This window comes from Pseudorca crassidens, chromosome 7 (genome assembly GCF_039906515.1).
Source record: "Pseudorca crassidens isolate mPseCra1 chromosome 7, mPseCra1.hap1, whole genome shotgun sequence".
Taxonomy (NCBI): Eukaryota; Metazoa; Chordata; class Mammalia; order Artiodactyla; family Delphinidae; genus Pseudorca; species Pseudorca crassidens.
Genome location: NC_090302.1, coordinates 46900770 through 46924606, shown reverse-complemented (window position 1 = coordinate 46924606; position 23837 = coordinate 46900770). Strand labels below are relative to the sequence as shown.

Below are 23837 nucleotides of genomic sequence, written 5' to 3'. Positions count from 1 at the left end.
ATACAGATCTTTTGTCTCCTTAGGTAGGTTTATTCCTAGGTATTTTATTCTTTTTGTTGCATGGTAAATGGGAGTGTTTTCTTGATTTCACTTTCAGATTTTTCATCATTAGTGTATAGGAATGCCAGAGATTTCTGTGCGTTAATTTTGTATTCTGCTACTTTACCACATTCATTGATTAGCTCTAGTAGTTTTCTGATAGCACCTTTAGGATTCTCTATGTATAGGATCATGTCATCTGCAAACAGTGACAGCTTTACTTCTTCTTTTCTGATTTGGATTCCTTTTATTTCCTTTTCTTCTCTGATTGCTGTGGCTAAAACTTCCAAAACTATGTTGAATAAGAGTGGTGAGAGTGGACAACCTTGTCTTTTTCCTGATCTTAGTGGAAATGCTTTCAGTTTTTCACCATTGAGGACGATGTTTGCTGTGGTTTGTCATATATGGCCTTTATTATGTTGAGGTAAGTTCCCTCTATGCCTACTTTCTGCAGGGTTTTTATCAGAAATGGGTGTTGAATTTTGTTGAAAGCTTTCTCGGCATCTATTGAGATGATCATATGGTTTTTCTCCTTCAGTTTGTTAATATGGTGTATCACGTTGATTGATTTTTGTATATTGAAGAATCCTTGCCTTCCTGGAATAAACCCCACTTGATCATGGTGTATGATCCTTTTAATGTGCTGTTGGATTCTGTTTGCTAGTATTTTGTTGAGGATTTTTGCATCTATGTTCATCAGTGATATTGGCCTGTAGTTTTCTTTCTTTGTGAAATCCTTGTCTGGTTTTGGTATCAAGGTGATGGTGGCCTCGTAGAATGAGTTTGGGAGTGTTCCTCCCTCTGCTATATTTTGGAAGAGTTTGAGAGGGATAGGTGTTAGCTCTTCTCTAAATGTTTGATAGAATTCGCCTGTGAAGCCATCTGGTCCTGGGCTTTTGTTTGTTGGAAGATTTTTAATCACAGTTTCAATTTCAGTGCTTGTGATTGGTCTGTTCATATTTTCTATTTCTTCCTGATTCAGTCTTGGCAGGTTGTGCAGTTCTAAGAATTTGTCCATTTCTTCCAGGTTGTCCATTTTATTTCCATAGAGTTGCTTGTAGTAATCTCTCAAGATCTTTTGTATTTCTGCAGTGTCGGTTGTTACTTCTCCTTTTTCATTTCTAATTCTATTGATTTGAGTCTTCTCCCTTTTTTTCTTGATGAGTCTGGCTAATGGCTTATCAATTTGGTTTATCTTCTCAAAGAACCAGCTTTTAGTTTTATTGATCTTTGCTATCATTTCCTTCATTTCTTTTTCATTTCTTTCTGATCTGATTTTTATGATTTCTTTCCTTCTGCTAACTTTGGGGGTTTTTTGGTTCATTTTTCTCTAATTGCTTTAGGTGCAAGGTTAGTTTGTTTATTTGAGATGTTTCGTGTTTCTTAAGGTAGGATTGTATTGCTGTAAACTTCCCTCTTAGAACTGATTTTGATCCATTCCATAGGTTTTGGGTCGTCGTGTCTCCATTGTCATTTGTTTCTAGGTATTTTTTGATTTCCTCTTTGAATTCCTCAGTGATCACTTCGTTATTAAGCAGTGTATTGTTTAGCCTCCATGTGTTTGTATTTTTTACAGATCTTTTCCTGTAATTGATACCTAGTCTCATAGCGTTGTGGTCGGAAACGATACTTGATACAATTTCAATTTTCTTAAATTTACCAAGGCTTGATTTGTGACCCAAGATATGATCTATCCTGGAGAATGTTCCATGAGCACTTGAGAAAAATGTGTATTCTGTTGTTTTTGGATGGAATGTCCTATAAATATCAATTAAGTCCATCTTGTTTAATGTATCATTTAAATCTTGTGTTTCCTTATTTATTTTCATTGTGGTTGATCTGTCCATTGGTGAAAGTGGGGTGTTAAAGTCCCCTACTATGAATGTGTTACTGTCGATTTCCCCTTTTATGGCTGTTAGTATTTGCCTTATGTGTTGAGGTGCTCCTATGTTGGGTGCATAAATATTTACAATTGTTATATCTTCTTCTTGGATCAATCCCTTGATCATTATGTAGTGTCCTTCTTTGTCTCTTCTAATAGTCTTTAAAGTCTATTTTGTCTGATATGAGAATTGCTACTCCAGCTTTCTTTTGGTTTCCATTTGCATGGAATATCTTTTTCCATCCTCTTACTTTCAGTCTGTATGTGTCTCTACGTCTGAAGTGGGTCTCTTGTAGACAGCATATATATGGGTCTTGTTTTTGTATCCATTCAGCCAATCTGTGTCTTTTGTTGGGAGCATTTAGTCCATTTACATGTAAGGTAATTATCGATATGTATGTTCCTATTCCCATTTTCTTAATTGTTTTGGGTTCATTATTGTAGGTCTGTTCCTTCTCTTGTGTTTCTTGCCTAGAGAAGTTCCTTTAGCATTTGTTGTAACGCTGGTTTGGTTGTGCTGAACTCTCTCAGCTTTTGCTTGTCTGTAAAGGTTTTAATTTCTCCATCAAATCTGAATGAGATCCTTGCTGGGTAGAGTAACCTTGGTTGCAGGTTTTTCTCTTTCATTATTTTAAATATGTCCTGCCACTCCCTTCTGGCTTGCAGAGTTTCTGCTGAAAGATCAGCTGTTAACCTTATGGGGATTCCCTTGTGTGTTATTTGTTGTTTTTCCCTTGCTGCTTTTAATATGTTTTCTTTCTTTGTATTTAATTTTTGACAGTTCGATTAATATGTGTCTTGGCGTATTTCTCCTTGGATTTATCCTGTATGGGACTCTCTGTGCTTCCTGGACTTGATTAACTATTTCCTTTCCCATATTAGGGAAGTGTTCAACTATAATCTCTTCAAATATTTTCTCAGTCCCTTTCTTTTTCTCTTCTTCTTTTGGAACCCCTATAATTCGAATGTTGGTGCGTTTAATGTTGTCTCAGAGGTCTCTGAGACTGTCCTCAGTTCTTTTCAGTCTTTTTTGTTTATTCTGCTCTGCAGTAGTTATTTCCACTATTTTATCTTCCAGGTTACTTATCTGTTCTTTTGCCTCAGTTATTCTGCTATTGATCCCATCTAAAGTATTTTTAATTTCATTTAATGTTTTGTTCATCATTGCTCGTTTCATCTTTAGTTCTTCTAGGTCCTTGTTAAATGTTTCTTGCATTTTGTCTATTCTATTTCCAAGATTTTGGATTATCTTTACTATGATTTTTCTGAATTCTTTTTCAGGTAGACTGCCTATTTCCTCTTCATTTGTTAGATCTGGTGGGTTTTTATCTTTTTTTTTGCTGTACGTGGGCCTCTCACTGTTGTGGCCTGTCCTGTCACGGAGCACAGGCTCCAGACGCGCAGGCTCAGCGGCCATGGCTCACGGGCCCAGCCGCTCCGTGGCATGTAGGATCTTCCTGGACCGGGGCACGAACCCATGTCCCCTGGCATCGGCAGGCGGACTCTCAACCAGTGCGCCACCAGGGAAGCCTTGCGGGTTTTTATCTTGCTCCTTCATCTGCTGTGTGTTTTTCTGTCTTTTCATTTTGCTTATCTTACTGTGTTTGGGGTCTCCTATACGCAGGCTGCAGGTTTGTAGTTCCCGTTGTTTTTGGTGTCTGTCCCCAGTGGCTAAGGTTGATTCAGTGGGTTGTGTGGGCTTCCTGGTGGAGGGGACTAGTGCCTGTGTTCTGGTGGATGAGGCTGGATCTTGTCTTTCTGGTGGGCAGGTCCACGTCTGGTGGTGTGTTTTGGGGTGTCTGTGGACTTATTATGATTTTAGGCAGCCTCTCTGCTAATGGGTGGGGTTGTGTTCCTTTCTTGCTAGTTGTTTGGCATAGGGTGTCCAGCACTGTAGCTTGCTGGTCATTGAGTGAAGCTGGGTGCTGGTGTTGAGACGGAGATGTCTGGGAGATTTTCGCCGTTTGATATTATGTGGAACTGGGAGGTCTCTTGTGGACCAGTGTCCTGAAGTTGGCTCTCCTGCCTCAGAGGCACAGCACTGACTCCTGGCTGGAGCACCAAGAGCCTTTCATCCACACGGCTCAGAATAAGAGGGAGAAAAAGTAGAAAGAAAGAAAGAGAGAGAGAGAGACAGAGAGAGGGAGGGAGGGAGGGAGGGAGGAAGGATGAAAGGAGATAAAATAAGATTAAGATAAAATAAAATGAAGTTATTAAAATAAGAAATAATTATTAAGAAAAAAAATTTTTTAAAGAAAAAAAACGGATGGATAGAACCCTAGGACAAATGGTGGAAGCAAAGCTATACAGACAAAATCTCACACAGAAATATACACATACACACTCACAAAAAGAGGAAAAGGGGAAAAAATAATAAATCTTGCTCTCAAAGTCCACCTCCTCAATTTGGGATGATTCCTTGTCTGTTCAGATATTCCATAGATGCAGGGTACATCAAGTTGATTGTGGAGCTTTAATCCGCTGCTTCTGAGGCTGCTGGGAGAGATTTCCCTTTCTCTTCCTTGTTCGTACAGCTCCCGGGGCTCAGCTTTGGATTTGGCCCCGCCTCTGCATGTAGGTCACCAGAGGGCATCTGTTCTTCGTTCAGACAGGACGGGGTTAAAGGAGCAGCTGATTCGGGGGCTCTGGCTCACTCAGGCTGGGGGGAAAGAGGGGTACGGAGTGCGGGGCGAGCCTGCGGCGGCAGAGGCTAGCATGACATTGTGCCAGCCTGAGGTGCGCCATGCTGCGTTCTCCCGGGGAAGTTGTCCCTAGATCCCAGGACCCTGGAAGTGGCGGGCTCCACATGCTCCCCGGAAGGGGTGTGTGGATAGTGACCTGTGCTCGAACACAGGCTTCTTGGTGGCAGCAGCAGCAGCCTTAGTGTATCATGCCTGTCTCTGGGGTCCGCGCTTTTAGCCGTGGCTCGCACCCGTCTCTGGAGCTCCTTTAAGCAGCGCTCTTAATCCCCTCTCCTCGTGCAGCAGGAAACAAAGAGGGAAGAAAAAGTCTCTTGCCTCTTGGGCAGGTCCAGACTTTTCCCCGGACTCCCTCCTGGCCAGCCGTGGTGCACTAACCCCCTGCAGGCTGTGTTCATGCTCCCAACCCCAGTCCTCTCCCTGCGCTCCGACCAAAGCCGGAGCCTCAGCTCCCAGCCCTCGCCCGCCCCGGCGGGTGAGCAGACAAGCCTCTCGGGCTGGTGAGTGCCGGTTGGCACCGATCCTCGATCCTTCGTATGGGAATCTCTCCGCTTTGCCCTCTGCACCCCTGTTGCTGTGCTCTTCTCTGTGGCCCCGAAGCTTCCCTCCCGCCACCCACAGTCTCCTCCCGCAAAGGGGCTTCCTAGTGTGTGGAAACCTTTCCTCCTTCACGGCTCCCTCCCACTGGTGCAGGTCCCGTCCCTATTCTTTTGTCTCTGTTTATTCTTTTTTCTTTTGCCCTACCTAGGTACGTGGGGAGTTTCTTGCCTTTTGGGAGGTCTGAGGTCTTCTGCCAGCCTTCAGTAGGTGTTCTGTAGGAGTTGTTCCACGTGTAGATGTATTTCTGGTGTATCTGTGGGGAGGAAGGTGATCTCCGCACCTTACTCTTCCGCCATCTTCCCCTCGTCCCTCTAACTGTATTGACAAATTCTCGTTTTGTTCATTTTTATTAGGTTTTAGATCTTCCTATGTGTAATATTTGTTCAAATCTTTTGCCATTTATTTCCCTTTTGGGGGTGCTGATTTTCTTCTTGTTGATAAGTAGAAGTTCTTTGTTTTTTATACTTTTATGAAGTGTTGTGTGAGTTGTAAGTATTTTCTACTTTAATTTCTTTGAAACATCTTTCGATGAATAGAAATTTTAAATTTTAACATGCGTGAATTAATCTATGTTTCTTTGTTGGTTTCTGTGTTTAATCTTTTGTTTAGTATTGTTTTTATAATTTTTTGGACAGAAAGCTTGAAGAACATCATGTTAATTTATTTATAAGTTTATTATGGTTTTTGTTAGAATAGAATTTAGAGTTATTTTACGTATTTTTAAAGTTAATATAAATTAAATTACATACTGTTCTCACTCTAGATTACAGGTCCAACAATTTGCAACAAAACTTCTTAATTTCCTTATAAATTCCCAAGTTAAAGAACCACATAACTTTCATTATAAATCTTTAAATGTAAGTACTTGTATCAGCTATATCCTATCTTACTATTACAGTTGAGATCTAATGTCCAGAATAGGAAAAAGCTAAGTGAGCATCACTGTACAGAGCTTTGTTTTAAACCATAATTCCAGGTGTGCTACACACTACTTTAGCTAAAGTCTATGTAGTAGGCTTTATATTCTAGAAGGGTCAGATCTGTGCACAAATCCATCTGTGAAGCCAAAAGCTGCCTTGGTGTAATGTGCCACCAGGATCCATTTCGAAACAGTGTTTCCTCTTGCCAAGGTCAGCGGCTATCACTGAAGTAACCAGAGAATGCCCATGTTCTCCCTCTCCAAAGGCAGCCTCTTTTGCAACATTAGATTTCAGCACTTTTTGTCCCTTTCTTTTCAGTGATGGAAATCTTTTTTGTTTACCATTTTAAAGCAAGGATTACTACCTTCCTTTGAGAAGTGTTAATAGAAAAAAAAATTTTTTTAAACTTCCCAGAAAATAAGTTTCCTGTTATAGCAAGTTTTATTTTCAGAGAATTTGAGAAAATGAACACAGTATCTCCGAGTTTCCCCACATTGAGATTGACAGCTAAACTGAATGCGCTGTGGCTTTGCTGCTTAAACCTGAACTCCACACATAGGAGTATCTTCTTTATTTACTCATTTAATTTACAGAGTCTGCTTAGTGGTCAGTATTTCTCACTTTTCTAAAAGTGCTTTCCCTTACACTGCCCTCTGTGCATGTATTTAGGATAAAACCCTAGAATGGAAGGTATTTAAAACGAGGCAGGCAAGCACATACAGAATGGAATGAAGCCAGATTTGCTTTGAATACCACTTCCACGATCAGCTTAGTTTTATTTCAGACATGAGCCCCACATACAACCCTTTTGACCTGAGTACTCCATCCCTAAATGGCAAACTAAACATTCATGAAAATTTAATGGTGAGGAAATTAGTACCTTCTTATGTTTCAGACTGTGAAATGGCACCAGGGAGCACTTTCAGCAACAGGCAGAACTGTGTGCATGTGCCGGACCAGACCTGAAACATTTGTCCCTTCAACCTGTCATCCTTCTTCACGTTAACCGGCAGCCGAGACGTTCTGACAGGACACCACCAGGATGCCACCCAAGAAAGGTATTTCAAAATAAAGACCTGGTTGTAGGATACTCTACCTTTCTTAGAGATTGGGCACTTTGAAAAGTTTGTTTCACAATTTTTGTTTCCTCTTTGGGGCATTCCCCTTTCTATTTTTTCTGTGGGGAGAGTCCCTTTGTTTCTTGAGAAATTGGGAAGGGTTCAATATTTCTTCAACTTCTTTTCTTTAATGGATGTATGATTTCACCAGCTAGTAAGTGCCTGAACTTACCTTTCTTTCATTTAAGAAGGTAATGGGGGAAAGCAAAATACACTGATATTCCAGTGCAGCAACTCCTACTTGGGGTTTAGTCCATAGCAGTGACCTCTCGTCAGATTGGTGTGTGGGCCGAGTTTGTGAGGGAGACCTGTCCTGCTTCAATTTGTGAATTAGATACAGTTCTGAATTAAGTCAAGCTGAAGAGTAGAGGAAAGAGGATTAAGGCAGAGAAAGCTAAGAAGAGAGACATAAAACCCTATGGGGGGGGGTATTTATGTGAAGGGAAGCAATGTGATGAAACATTCTTGGTACCTGTGACTTGTCACAGGGGTGCGTTTTCAGTACTATGGAGATAGTGGGTGGCATATTCAGTTGTCATTTTGTGATGCTAATGCAGCTTACTTTGGATCTGTTGTCATCCTCATTTCAGTCCCCAAAAGACAAACTGGTAAAAATTTTAAATATGGAAAACCTGGAAATGCATATTTGCTTTTCAGCCTAGAACTTCTAATCCAAATGGCCTTGGTCTCTGTCATCCCTTTAGCTGACTTATTTAATCTTAGAATGGAAAGTGGAGACAGAGATCTCATGTAGAGATAATCTATTAAAGTCATCCAGGCCTGTGTCTTGAGAATCTGAGCAGTATCCTATTTAATATGCTCAGTTATCTTATGGACTTCAAACATCTGGACAGTCTTAGGAGCATCATTATCAAAACAGGTCATTGCTTTTAGAAAACAAAAACAAAACCAGCCACTTCTTTTGAGGCTCAACATACTTTTCCAAAGAGGCTATTAGAAATAGCTCATAGTTGTATATTAGCTTTTAATAGGTGGGATTGGTTTTCCATTAATAAGTGTAGGGTTCAAATTTTATATAAGATGTTCAACTTCAGCACCTTTAGGGTGTTCCAACCTGGGATCCTCAGGCTATTTTGGTAGTGAAGGTATTGCCAGGCTCTCTTTAGAACTCCAACAGTTTTTACAAAAACTTGCAGTAAGGCTGCTCAGGCTTATCTTAACCATTTGTAAAAATGATGCTAATCCTGAATTGTAATTAAAATGTAACATGTTGAGATCTTTCCCCCACCCTCTCTCTTTCATCATTGTTTGAAACAGATTAACAGATTAACTAGAAAAGCCCTCAGAAATTTTCTTTAAGTGCATCAGTAGATTGTGATTTATAGACAGAAACTGCCTATTGGTAAAATAGTGGTCCAAAATGGCTTAGATGAGTTAATGTTTGTGAAAGCCATTTGTAAACTCTGATATAACATACAAAATAAAGGTGGCAATCATCGCCTTGTTTCTATACTATTGCTTAGCCATATGATTTTTTTTCAACAATGCAAAAATAAAACTCAGCCCTGCTCATACAGATTCTTCAAAATTCTAGATTTGTGGTGCTCAAATAAATGATATTTTATCATATTTAAAGATGGATAGGTAGCATTTTCTACAAGAGATAAATAATATACGGCTGTGTTGGGATATTAATTCCCATAGAAATTTATTTTATTCATTCATTCATTTATTCATTTGGTCACTCATTGGTGCATTCAACAAACAATTCATTTGATTCTTTTTATGTGCTCTGGGAAGAACGTGATGTGACAGAGTTCTTATCAAAGAATTTGTAGATTAATGTGTTTGGGGCAGTACTGAATAATTATCAAAACAAAACCAGAGCCAGAAACATTGCTTTACAAGTTCTTTAGGGCCTTTAAAAATTAGGAACATTGAGGTATTTGTTTCCAGCTTGGCCTTTGCTTTCAGGATTTCTCTGAAGTCGGCAGCACTTCCTGGGTCTGAAGTGCCCATTAGTGATGACTAAGGGCAGTATTCCTATGACTGATAGAATGTTGGCACTGTTTTATTTCCATTTTGTTCATTCCACTTTTAAAAACAGTGTTATTGATGTATAATTTGTGCACAAGAAACTGTACACATTTAAAATATACACTTTGGCAAGTTTTGACAAATGTATACATGCCATAATGACCACCACGATCAAGATTTCTACTTCCCCCAAATGCTCCGTATGCCCCTTTGACATAAATCCACACATTCTACTCCCACCTCCCATATAGTCTACCCCTAGACCTAAGCAACCCCTAATCTGCTTTTTGTCACTGTAGATTAGCTTGTGTTTGCTAGAATTTCATGTAAATGGAAACATGCAGTATGTACTCTTTTGTGTCTGGCTTCTTATATGTAGCATAATACTTTCTAGATTCATTCACATTTCAGTAGTGCTCCTTTTATTGCTGGGTAGTATTCCATTGTATGGCGTACCACAGTTTGTTTATCCACTCACCTGTTGATGAACATTTGAGTTGTTTCTAATTTGGGGCTATTATAAAAAAAATTGCTATGAACATTTGAGTATGTGTCTTTGTGTGAATGTGTGAGTTGGAATTGCTGGGTTGTGTGGCAAGTGTTTGATTAACTTCATAAGAATCTGCCAAATTACTTTCCAAAGTGGCTGTATAATTTTGTGCTTTCACCAGCAATACATGACAGTGCTAGTGATCTACATCCTCACCAAAAGTTGATATTGCAAGTGCATCTTTTTAATTTTAGCCCTTGGGGAAAGTGTGTAGTAGTACCTTATTGTGGTTTTAATTTGCATTTCCCTAATGGCTAATGATGTTTAATGTGTTTTATGCTATTTTATTTCTTTTAACCCATATATCTTTGTTCTTTATTCTTTTAATTTCTTTTGGAGTGTTTTTTTATTTCATTGTATCTCCTTTTTTATTGGTATATTAGCTCTTTTTTTGTTGTTATTCTATTTTAGTGGGTTAACAGTATACAGCTTTAACTTATAGTATTCTACCTTCAAATAATGGTATTCCACTTTACATAATATATATATATATATATATATATATTTTTTTTTTTTTTTTTTTTTTTTTGCGGTACGCGGGCCTCTCACTGTTGTGGCCCCTCCCGTTGCGGAGCACAGGCTCCGGACGCACAGGCTCAGCGGCCATGGCTCACGGGCCCAGCCGCTCTGCAGCATGTGGGATCTTCCCAGACCGGGGCACGAACCCGTGTCCCCTGCATCGGCAAGAGGACTCTCAACCACTGCGCCACCAGGGAAGCCCCCACTTTACATATATTTTAATAGCATTACTACAGTATAATTTTATTCCCCTCTCCTATACTTCGTGTTATTGTTTTTGTACATTTTATTTCCACATATATTATAAACTCCACAGTCTATCATCATTTTTGCTTTAAACACTCAGTTATCTTTAAAAGAAATTTTGAAAAATTAGAAAAAGTTTTTCATATTTATCAATATATTTACCATTTCCAGTGATTTTTCTTCCATATTTCGGATCCAGATCTCTATCTAGTATCATTTTCCTTTTGCATGAATAACTTCCTTTAATATTTTTTGTAAAACAGGCCTATTGGCAATGAATTCTCTCAACTTTTGTTTGAAAGAGTCTTTACCTTAGTTTTTGAAGGGTATTTTCAATGGAAACAGAATTCTAGTTTGTTAGGTTGTTTTCCTTTTAGTGTTTAAAGGTTTCTGTCTTTCATAGTTTCTGATGAGAAGTCTGTGATCATTCTTATCTTTATGTCTTTTTCTTTGTCTACTTTTAAGATGTTCCCATTACTAGTGTTCATTTTAGCAATTTGTTTATGCTCTGCCCTTGTATAGTTTTATTAATCTCTTTTTCTGTTTGGAATTTGCTGACATTTTTGGATATTTGGTTTATAGTTGCCATCAAATTTAAAACAATTTGGTCATTATTTCCTCACTTTTTTCTGACTTTCCCTCCAATTACATATATTTTAGACTGTTTACCATCATCTCACAGTCACAAATGTTCTTTTCATTTTTTAATCTTATTTTCCTTCTATGTTTCATTTTGAATAAAATTGATGTCTTCAGGTTTGGTGTTCTTTTCTTCATCAACATCTATCCACTGTTTATCCCATCCTATGTATTTCACATTTCAGATACTGTATTATTCATCTATAGAGTTTGGTTTGTATTTTTTAAATATTTTTTATTTTTTTCATTATGCTCTTAAACATGTGGAGTGTATTTATAATAGCTGTTTTACTATTGTTGTCTGCTAATTCTATCATGCTGGTCTTTACTGGATCTGTTTCTAACAGTTGATTTGATTGTTCTTCTGGACGGGAGGCATTATTTCCCCAGCTTCTTTGCTTACCTGGTGATTTTTAAATTCACTGTTGGAAATGTTAAATTTTACATTTTTGGGTCCTGGATTTTTCTGTATTCCTTTAAATATTGTTGGATTATTTTCTGGGATGCAATTAACTTTAAATTAGCTGGATGCTTTTGAGACTTGGTTTTAAGCTGTGTTAGGCTGTTTTCAGAGCAGGGCTAATTTGGTCTGGGCAATAACTTTCTGAGGACTCTAACCAATGCTTCTTGAATTACAAGGTCTCTCCTCGCTGACTGCTGGAAAATCCGAACTTTTCCTGACTCATGTGAACTTCAGAAACTATTCTGCCCATCCTTTCTAGTGTCCTTTCCCTGGCCTTGGTAGTTACCACACATGTATGCACACATCAGTACTCAGCCAACGTTAGAAAAGATTTGTCTACAGATCTAGAGCTCGCCATCTCCCCCGCCTCTGTGTGTGTTTGTGTGTGTGTGTGTGTGTGTGAAATCAGAACTGTTTCTCCTTAACTCAGTGAGACCACAAGCCTCTGTTTGGGTTCCCCCTCCCTGTGTTGCAGCCTAGAAACTCTCCTCAGACAAAATGATCAGGCAATGTCAGGGTGCATCTCATTTGCTTTCCTTCTTTGAGGAATCACTGTTTTGAGCTTTCTGTTGAGCAGTGTCTGAAAAGAGTGTTTCATATATTTTGTCTGGATGTCTAGCTGCTTAAGGTAATAGCGTTAATGCATTCCTAATTACTTCATTGTGGCTGGAAGCAAAAATTCCAATACTGGATTTATAGTATGCGTTGGCTTGAGTATTAGAGGATTTCCTTCAGTTACCATAACTTTTAAATGATATAAGGTAAATACCTTCAAAATATATTTTTCTACTTTGGGGTAATACTCAACAGGTATGTTTTTTTACTAAAGATACAGATTTTTAGTATTTGAGTTCCATATGCCAATATTCAGAAATACTAAGTATATTCATGTAGTGTATTTTAATGGGGAAAAAAAGATAAAGTTCCACTCTTGTCTGATGTCTTCATAGGTCTTGGAAAGGCTTGAAGAAGGGGCATGAAGTCCATAAATCATTATTTAGTGAGACAGTAAAAAGGATCCAAACCAAAACTGTCCTAGACAAAAAAAAATACCCCTATGTAGAGGCTGAATCTCTAAGGCTTTTCCTCTTGGACACATGCTACAACAATTGCTTCATTTTGGAAATTTATCCCTAACACTAATTTAAATATCTCATATTAGTATATGAGAATTCTTTCTCCTCTTCTTGTTGTGGTATTGGAAAAAGTCAGTTCCCATCAATGTAGAGATTCATATTTACCAGTACTATTATTAAATTATCCTCTATTCTCTTGTGTTTGAACAAGCTGTCTTCTTTAATTTTAATTCGTTTAACACAATACAACAAAAAGTATAATAGATATTCCTTGACTTGAAGAAGCTCAAAACCTATTTGAAGAGATGAGACAAAGACATAGAAAATATTAAAAAGCAGTGTAAGACCATTACGAGAAAGATGTTTGGGTGCAGGATATGAAGTACCAATTGAATTGTGGAGGCAATATATACTATGCACTTTTTCTCATTTCCAATTATTTAATCTTCTTCTATGGCTCTCTAGTGAACATTCTTCAGTTTATCCAGATCACCCCTTAGCTGTGGAGCCGAAACATTCCGTAGATACAAGTCTGATCAGTTCTGGGTATGTCTGGATGATTGAAGTTCTGACTGCTGCGGTTCTGTTTATGCAGAACTGTACTTGCTCTTATCACCACACCATATCATTAACTCTTGGCAGTGTGGGGAGTGGAACAAATGTTGGAATCATGCAGACCTGGGTTTGAATCCTTGCTTCACTTCTTATAGGATTTAGAACTTGAGTGGGTGTGTTAGTTAAGGGCAATTTAGTTAAAGACAACATATTCCAGCTTAGCTAGCCTAAGCTAAAATATAGTGGGGGGTTGGTGGGGGGGATTCCCAGAGCCCAAAGGAAGAATGAAGTTGAGTCTCAGGCTCAGCTAGAACCAGAGACTGAAGCCCTATAGCAAACTCAGGAAATTCTCTTTGTCTTTTACCTCTGCAAATCTACTTCATTCTTTCCAGTTGCATGTGGTTTTCTCTCTTTTGTAGTAGACGTGACAGGTAAGACTGAGGCTAAGAGTACCTAAATCTTCCATTTTCTCAGCCATGTGGGTGAATAAATGTGTGTATGTCTATGTCAGGATACAATTCACAGAAAATGTTGGGGAGGTAGTAGGAAAGTTCCCATAAAAGCAGAGTAACTGGGATAATAAAATGATGGTTGTTTACTATAACTAATCATTTCATCTCTTTTAGTCCAGCTTACTTATATATAGGAGGTCTTCCATAAATATTAACTTTCTTGTTCCTTTCTTCCTTTCTAGCCAGTTCTCACTCTCTATCCTAGACAATTTTCTGCTAATAGTATATAATATGTAGTACCCACAAACAGGAGCATGTTGTATGCCTGATTCACTTTGTTGTGTGGCAGAAACAACATTGTAAAGCAATTATACTCCCAAAACAAACAAACACAGAATTATTGAAAACAACTTACATTTCCATCATTTATCAAGGCAAGAATTCATATATTCTTCCTTGGCCAAATAGATACAGTGGAAAGTAACAGTGGTTGAGTGATTTTGATGAGTCTTCATCCAAGAAGGTTGCTTGTTGGAATGAGGATTGTACAGATACAGAGGCTGCCTGTGGAGTGAAATATTGGGGTCATACCTATGGGAGTATTGCAAAAGGCCCTCAGGAGAATGCATTAACCAAGTCTTAGACTGGACTGTGTATTTTAATACCTTGATACCAGAAAATGACTATGGCTTATCAAAGTGAGGTGATTCTTATAACTGATGATTCTTATAACTTATTACCAGAAAGCTACAGGATCTACCTGAAAGCCAGGGCTGGAAAGTGATCTGATGGAATCTGATTAAAGATAGCATTTATTTAATTTTTAATTAAATAATCTATGCTTACTGAAGTGAGCTATAGTTATAGTTAGTAGGGCACACAGTAGATTTTGATATAAATATCCAGTTCTTTTTCTTAAGGGAACCAGTTAGAAGCTTTAATCAAGACAGCTAAGGAATTTCTTTCAGGCTGGTATGGCTCATCTACCCTTCTGTGCTCCATTCTGCTCCTGGTCTGATCTTGCCTGGGAACTCTAATTGTGAAATCTTAATTATCTTGACAGAGAGTTCACAATCTTTACTTTTTAACTCTGAGAATGACTTCATGATGCTATATGTCTTTTTCTACACCTGAAGGCTAATGGTTTATCTGTCCTATTCCTCACGTCTGTCCTTTCTGCTTGAAGGCGGGGGGGGGGGGGGGGGGGGGGGATTATCTACACATTGTGTAAATTGAAGAGGCCTTCCTACCCTCTTGATGTTGATGCTATCTTCTTTCTGCTTAATGTCTGAATATTGGGTCCCTCATTTATGCACCACCGTGACATTTCCTGGGTAATGAATAATTAAACAGTCTTCCCAGCAAGAGTAGTTCGTTTTGTTTTGTTTTTTTCATTCCACGGCTAATATTGTGTGAAAGTTAAACTTGCAATTAGCCCAAGCCTTAAAATATGGTGATTTTGTGAAATGGAATTCTCTAACTTCAAATATACTTCCTTTTCATTGAACTTACTGAACTACATTCAAGTTAATAATTCAGTTCTTAAATATCTGGTTTTTGAGAGGCAGTGACTAATACAATAGCATCTCCTCCCCCAATACTATCTGCCTTTAAAAAAATACTTTTGTTTCAAGGAAAAAGAAGTTTTCCTGCCTTTCTATTTCTGTTCCAACTCCCCAGATACACAAACAGGTTTTCATAGTTCCAGAGTTTCTCTGACTCCACATAAAAGATTTCAGTATAGATACATATTGGTAATGCTAACCTCCCACAGAATACTTAGAAAATAATGGCAGGATATACTTGCAAGTTCCAGTCAAAATTATGAAGTGGCCAAAGATTTGTGCCCTCCTGTGGCTTCCCCATATTATAATAATACCATTGTGATCTAGGATCCAGTACTGTAAACTCTGTCCTCCACTTTTCTTTTTAGCTTGCTTTCATTTGATTTTCATTCGGGTATCTGGATGGAAAATATCAATACATTATTTTTACACAAGAATGTAAATTATTGGTAGGTAAAGGAGTGCTTTTTAGTTTTCTGCCATGGCTCATATTTTTTCAGACCTTGCCTAATTCCTAGAGTATCATTCCATTCTGTCTCATCCTTCATCAGAAAGCTTAGATGGTTTCGCATTGTTTCCATGTGACGTTTAGATTTCCCAAACCAGTATGTCAGGGTCTCCTGCTATTTGAACTTCCTCTTACTTTAAGTTCATATTTAATGCATTTGACCCACTCTCCATTCCCTGCATGCCCAGCACATTTTCCAACTTCTATATGTTATTTTACTGAAGTAATCACCTTAGCCCCTCTCCATCTTTTCCTATCATCACCCTGCCCATCTTCAAGGCTCAGGTGATTCCCACCTCCTCTGTGATGCTTTCCTGGATTTCTTCAGTAAAACATAATTTCTTCCTCTTCATACTTCCTGTGGCATTAAGTATGCATCATTAACGTCACTCTTCTTCAAGTGCTTTGGAGTGAAGAAGGTATTTATGTTCCTAATACGGATAGTTACCACTTTTTCCAGACCAAATATTGACACACTAGCCAGATCATTTTTTTCCAATTTGTGCACTTCATATATATATATATATATATATATATATATATATATATATATATATATATATATATATATGTGTGTGTATATTTTACAAACTTATGAAATTAAGTTTATTTTCTTAGGTTGAAAAAGTTCAAGGACGAGGTGAGTCAATTGGCTTGCTGCTAAACTCACTGACAGTTAATGTTTGCTGGCCAGCCGTTATTACCCTAAAGAAAATCTACATGGGGAGCCAGATTCTAATGCAAATGTTGCTTGGAGAGCCCATGCTCAGTGCCAGGGTAGGTTGAAAGACTTGAGGGATATTTCAGCCAGGTCTGATGGAACATTCCAGTTTTGCCGGCAGGACAAAAAAACAAAAACAAAGAGCAAAGACGTTAGAATGGCTTGTCTTCTCCAGAATATGGATCTCTTTCCACCTGATAATGCTTAATAAGCACTAACATCACTTCCTTTTTGGCTTCCCACTTTCTGTGCCTCTTTTTCCGACCAATTCCTCTCTTCCGACTGCTTTTGTTTTTCAAGTACATCGATGACATTATTTTGGCTACTTATTATGCCCTGGGAGCCATTCTATCTCTTTAGAAAGCTTTGCATGTGTCAGATCTCGTCTTTTATGTTTTGATGTTTAATAACACTCAAAGGTTTTGTTTTCTTTTGTTCTAATAATATGAAAGTGTGCTCATTTAATAGGCTATATATTTTTAAATGTGTTACTTTTTTTAAATATAGAAAATTCTGCAACAAAATATCATGGCTAGCAAAATATTTGTAATCAGGACTCTTTCAGAAATGTCAGAATGTATCATATCACTGATTACACTGGAAGATACGGGAAAGCAGGGGCATGGCTGACTTTTAATACCATGTATCTTCTACTGCCACAAGAATAGTAAGACTTAGTAAATATTTATTGAGTGATCGGTTGACTGTACTATGAATAGGTACATGGAGAGTGAGTAGAGTGATCCTAGGCTTTATAAGACACCTCCTGAGACCCACTTTAAGGTAGGTGTAAGAAGACATGAGTGTAGTCTAGGACCCCACTCCTTGTTCTTAGCTCCTGCTTGCAGGGCGTGTTAGAAAAGGAGGTTGGCCTCTGATACTATTTTCCTTGGTAGGTTATATGGCATCAAAGGCAGAACTTAAGGAAGTAGGTCTATTTTTAGACTTGGTGACTTATTTAGATAGGTTGTTATAGAAGGTGGTGCAAAGATATTCACACACAGAATATCAAATCCAGGGTGCGTTAACGCTGCATTCAGTGACCTGGGAGGAGTTGGGTGGAAGCACCTGTGAACTGAAATAAACCACTGCAAGCTCCTCTTTGGAATCCACGAGTTTGGCAGCTGGTGACTCAGGCTGTGGGTCAGGAGACCTGAATGTTACCTTTGACACCATGATGCCACCTTAGTTTATAGACTTTGAGATTAATCTAATAGACTTTCAATCATTTGGTTCATCTAAAAAAATCTGTCCAGCTTTTTGCTCCCCTCTAAACTTCTCCTTGTCTGTGTGTAGATGTAGGTGAGGGTGCTAGATGTTTGTGAGCTATCAGCATGGACCACTAGGAGGGAAAATTATCCCACTCATGAGAAAGAGGCATTGGTTTCTCTGTGAAGAGGAATGGAATGGTCTGTATAATGGTGTGCAGAAGTGGGAACACAGCCTGCAGTTCCCTGCCATGGTTCCTCTCCATCCCCTTGCAGTGACATTTCCCTTGCATGGAGGGGGCTGGGGTTATATGAGGAGCAGAGCTGCTGGACCGCACAAATGCTGTAGTGGGAAGACAGGAAATTAAAATATATATACACTACCAAACGTAAGGTAGATAGCTAGTGGGAAGCAGCCGCATAGCACAGGGAGGTCAGCTCGGTGCTTTGTGACCGCCTGGAGGGGTGGGATAGGGAGAGTGGGAGGGAGGGAGACGCAAGAGGGAAGAGACATGGGAACATATGTATATGTATAACTGATTCACTTTGTTATAAAGCAGAAACTAACACACCATTGTAAAGCAATTATACTCCAATAAAGATGTTAAAAAAATTTCAAGAGGAAAAATTTACAGTAGCTACTTTAAAAAGTGCTTTGATATGTAGAGGCACAAGAGATAGAGTTAAGGAAAACACAGGATCTTTTCTAAGGAAGTAAGGGAAGAGCCCTAAGGAAGCAGCCCTGATCTCTTTGGGCAGAGCTCTTCTCTGTTCCCTCCATGGCCAGTGTCTCCTCCTTCCTGAGGCTGGGCTCATGATCTTTCTTCCTCTTGGAAGGGTATAGGAAAGGCCCCAAGCAAGACTCAGGGGGAAATGTGGTAAGTCTGAGACTGGAAGGAAGTTACTGTGTTATATCCCTATCGTTCATTGGTGGATTGGTTCATTCATTCATTTATTCACTTCACTCGATCATGCTACAAATATTTACTGAGTGCTACGGTTTGCCAGGCACCAAGGAGAAACACCTGGCAGTTTTCGATTTCTCCATCTGTCTAGTTGCTCTTGCAACCTCAGTGAGGTGGCATGGCAAAGAAAATTTCCCGTGTTGACTTTCAAGTTAGGGCACTTTTCTACCCTATGTTCTTCCTCCAGCCTCTAAGGTCTAATCCCTTGGATTCTGCAGTGTAAGTCAGCTTCCTTCCTCTTAGTTGCCACACATTCACTATAAAAATGCACATGCACTACACTCCTTTGCGTGGATACACCAGACTTCTCTGTTTTCTCGTTTTCTAAATGTTGTAGAGATCGCTCATCTGCTGATATTCCTTCTTTCCCTTTGTGTTGTGGGTTAGTACCTTATAAAATTTCTTCACTACCATGTGTAGTTAGATCTTGGGAGTAAAGGCAAACATATATACAACCCACTATATGTAAATGGACTTACCCACTTAATCTGTTTAAACATTGGGACAATAACACAACGACCACTGGGTTTCTCTGTGGACTCTGGACATTTTTAATCCCTGTAATTTTTCAATTGCTTAGCGGTAATATAGTCAGGTATGTTGAGTTGAAACAGACTGCCAGATATTTCTCCAGGAAAGATGGGTTTATTGGGGATCAGCAGAGAATTGCAATTAGGGGTCTGCAACCATGGTGAGCCATGTACAAGTACCTGCATGGAAGGGAAGGAGAATGCTTTTTTAGAAAGGAGCAGGGGGAGGGATAAACTGGGAGATTGGGATTGAGATATGTACACTAATGTATATATAATAGATAACTAATAAGGATCTACTGTATAGCACAGGGAACTCTATGCAATACTCTGTAATGACCTATATGGGAAAAGAATCTAAAAAGGAGTGGATATATGTACATGTATAACTGATTCACTTTGGTGTGCACCTGAAACTAACACAGCATTGTAAATCAACTATACTCCAATAAAAATTATTAAAAACAAAATAGGAAAGGAAATTGAAAGGGCTTTAGTAAGCCAAGAGTCCATGGCTTTTCACTGGCTGAGTCTGTGCTAGGAAAGGAATCTGTCTTCTTCCTGTTGTGCTCTGTTTTGGTCACAGGGTGTGAGAGCTCCCCCTTCTGGCCTCCCAACTCTATTTAATTGAGGTTTCTATTTATTCATTTTTTACAGGTAACAGCACCTATTGTTATAAATTCCATCCCCCATCCTCTGTTTACCTCACCGGGGCTGTAAGTTCCTCTTTACCAATTCTAATTCTTTTTTAGAGATTCAGTTTAACTCTCAGAATTGTTCACAGGGGAGGTTGGCGGCGTGAACACAGCCTGCAGGGCGTTGGTGCGCCGCGGCTGGCCGGGAGAGAGTCCGGGGAGGGGTCTGGACCTGCCAAAGAGGCAAGAGACTTTTACGTCCCTCTTTGTTTCCTGGTGCACGAGGAGAGGGGATTAAGAACGCTGCTTGAGAGAGCTCCAGGGACGGGCGCGAGCCGCGGCTAAAAGTGCGGAGCCCAGAGACGGACATGGGACGCTAAGGCCGCTGCTGCCGCCGCCAGGAGGCCTGTGTGCGAACACAGGTCACTAGCCACACGCCCTTCCGGGGAGCCTGTGCAGCCCGCCACTGCCAGGGTCCCGGGATCCAGGGACGGCTCCCCCGGGAGAGCGCACGGCGCGCCTCAGGCTGCAGCGTCAAGCCGGCCTCTGCCGCTGCAGGCCCGCCCCGCACTCCGTGACCCTCCCTACCCCCCGGCCTCGGTGAGCCACAGCCTCCGAATCAGCGGCTCCTTTAACCCCGTCCTGTCTGATCAAAGAACAGACGCCCTCTGGCGACCTACACGCACAGGCGGGGCCAAATCCAAAGCTGAGCCCCTGGGAACTGTGAGAACAAAGAAGAGAAAGGGAAATCTCTCCCAGCAGCCTCAGAAGCAGCGGATTAAAGCTCCACAATCAACTTGATATACCCTGCATCTGTGGAATACCTGAATAGACAAGGAATCATCCCAAATTAAGGAGCCCTGTGGATGAAAGGCTCTTGGTGCTGCAACCAGGAGTCAGTGCTGTGCCTCTGAGGCAGGAGAGCCAACTTCAGGACACTGGTCCACAAGAGGCCTCCCAGCTGCACATAATATCAAACAGCAAAAATCTCCCAGAGATCTCCATCTCAACGCCAGCACCCAGCTTCACTCAACGACCAGCAAGCTACAGTGCTGGACATCCTATGCCAAACAACTAGCAAGACAGGAACACAACCCCACCCATTAGCAGAGAGGCTGCCCAAAATCATAATAAGTCTACAGACACCCCAAAACACACCACCAGATGTGGACCTGCCCACCAGAAAGACAAGATCCAGCCTCATTCACCAGAACACAGGTAGTAGTACCCTCCACCAGGAAGCCTACACAACCCACTGAACCAACCTTAGCCACTGGGGACAGACATAAAAAACAACAGGAACTACGAGCCTTTAGCCTGCAAAAAGGAGACCCCAAACACAGTAAGATAAGCAAAATGAAAAGACAGAAAAACACACAGCAGATGAAGGAGCAAGATAAAAACCCACCAGACCTAACAAATGAAGAGGAAATAGGCAGTCTACCTGAAAAAGAATTCAGAATAATGATAGTAAGGTTGATCCGAAATCTTGGAGATAGAATGGACAATAGAATGGACAAATTGCAAGAATCAGTTAACAAGGACCTAGAAGAACTAAAGATGAAACAAGCAACGATGAACAACACAATAAATGAAATTAAAAGTACTCTAGATGGGATCAATAGCAGAATAACTGAGGCAGAAGAACAGATAAGTGACCTGGAAGATAAAATAGTGGAAATAACTACTGCAGAGCAGAATAAAGAAAAAAGAATGAAAAGAACTGAGGACAGTCTCAGAGACCTCTGGGACAACATTAAACGCACCAACATTCGAATTATAGGGGTTCCAGAAGAAGAAGAGAAAAAGAAAGGGACTGAGAAAATATTTGAAGAGATTATAGTTGAAAACTTCCCTAATATGGGAAAGGAAATAGTTAATCAAGTCCAGGAAGCACAGAGAGTCCCATACAGGATAAATCCAAGGAGAAATACGCCAAGACACATATTAATCAAACTGTCAAAAATTAAATACAAAGAAAACATATTAAAAGCAGCAAGGGAAAAACAACAAATAACACACAAGGGAATCCCCATAAGGTTAACAGCTGATCTTTCAGCAGAAACTCTGCAAGCCAGAAGGGAGTGGCAGGACATATTGAAAGTGTTGAAGGAGAAAAACCTGCAACCAAGATACTCTACCCAGCAAGGATCTCATTCAGATTTGATGGAGAAATTAAAACCTTTACAGACAAGCAAAAACTGAGAGAGTTCGGCACCACCAAACCAGCTCTACAACAACTGCTAAAGGAACTTCTCTAGGCAAGAAACACAAAAGAAGGAAAGGACCTACAATAACAAACCCAAAACAATTAGGAAAATGGGAATAGGAACACACATATCGATAATTACCTTAAATGTAAATGGACTAAATGCTCCCACCAAAAGACACAGATTGGCTGAATGGATACAAAAACAAGACCCATATATTTGCTGTCTACAAGAGACCCACTTCAGACCTAGAGACACATACAGACTGAAAGTAAGGGGATGGAAAAAGGTATTTCATGCAAATGGAAACCAAAAGAAAGCTGGAGTAGCAATTCTCATATCAGACAAAATAGACTTTAAAACAAAGACTATTAGAAGAGACAAAGAAGGACACTACATAATGATCAAGGGATCGATCCAAGAGGAAGATATAACAATTGTAAATATTTATGCACCCAACATAGGTGCACCTCAATACATAAGGCAAATACTGACAACCATAAAAGGGGAAATTGACAGTAACACATTCATAGTAGGGGACTTTAACACCCCACTTTCACCAATGGACAGATCATCCAAAATGAAAATAAATAAGGAAACACAAGCTTTAAATGATACATTAAACGAGATGGAGTTAATTGATATTTATAGGACATTCCATCCAAAAACAACAGAATACACATTTTTCTCAAGTGCTCATGGAACATTCTCCAGGATAGATCATATCTTGGGTCACAAATCAAGCCTTGGTAAATTTAAGAAAATTGAAATTGTATCAAGTATCTTTTCTGACCACAACGCCATGAGACTAGATATCAATTACAGGAAAAGATCTGTAAAAAATACAAACACATGGAGGCTAAACAATACACTACTTAATAATGAAGTGATCACTGAAGAAATCAAAGAGGAAATCAAAAAATACCTAGAAACAAATGACAATGGAAACACAACGAGCCAAAACCTGTGGGATGCAGCAAAAGCAGTTCTAAGGGGGAAGTTTATAGCAATACAAGCCCACCTTAAGAAGCAGGAAACATCTCGAATAAACAACCTAACCTTGCACCTCAAGCAATTAGAGAAAGAAGAACAAAAAAACCCCAAAGCTAGCAGAAGGAAAGAAATCATAAAAATCAGATCAGAAATAAATGAAAAAGAAATTAAGGAAACAATAGCAAACATCAATAAAACTAAAAGCTGGTTCTTTGAGAAGATAAACAAAATAGATAAACCACTAGGCCAGGCTCATCAAGAAAAAAAGGGAGAAGACTCAAATCAATAGAATTAGAAATGAAAAAGGAGAAGTAACAACTGACACTGCAGAAATAAAAGAGATCATGAGAGATTACTACAAGCAACTCTATGCCAATAAAATGGACAACGTGGAAGAAATGGACAAATTCTTAGAAATGCACAACCTGCCAAGACTGAATCAGGAAGAAATAGAAAATATGAACAGACCAATCACAAGCACTGAAATTGAAACTGTGATTAAAAATCTTCCAACAAACAAAAGCCCAGGACCAGATGGCTTCACAGGCGAATTCTATCAAACATTTAGAGAAGAGCTAACACCTATCCTTCTCAAACTCTTCCAAAATATAGCAGAGGGAGGAACACTCCCAAACTCCTTCTACGAGGCCACCATCACCTTGATACCAAAACCAGAAAAGGATGTCACAAAGAAAGAAAACTACAGGCCAATATCACTGATGAACATAGATGCAAAAATCCTCAAC

At 39.5% G+C, this 23837-nt stretch overlaps 1 protein-coding gene across 5 annotated transcripts in view; it reads left to right on the top strand.

The window, feature by feature from the left end:
- Positions 1–23837, top strand: part of TMC1 (transmembrane channel like 1) — a 387623-nt gene that overhangs the window by 247533 nt on the left and 116253 nt on the right. For 4 of the 5 annotated variants that reach the window (XM_067744161.1, XM_067744158.1, XM_067744157.1 and 1 more), the window contains one exon: positions 7036–7198. The exons of the other annotated variant lie outside the window; for it this stretch is intronic. In XM_067744161.1, the coding sequence (XP_067600262.1) occupies positions 7183–7198 (16 nt within the window). In that variant the 5' untranslated portion in view covers positions 7036–7182. The remainder of the gene's footprint in view (positions 1–7035; positions 7199–23837) is intronic. 5 annotated transcript variants of the gene reach the window in all.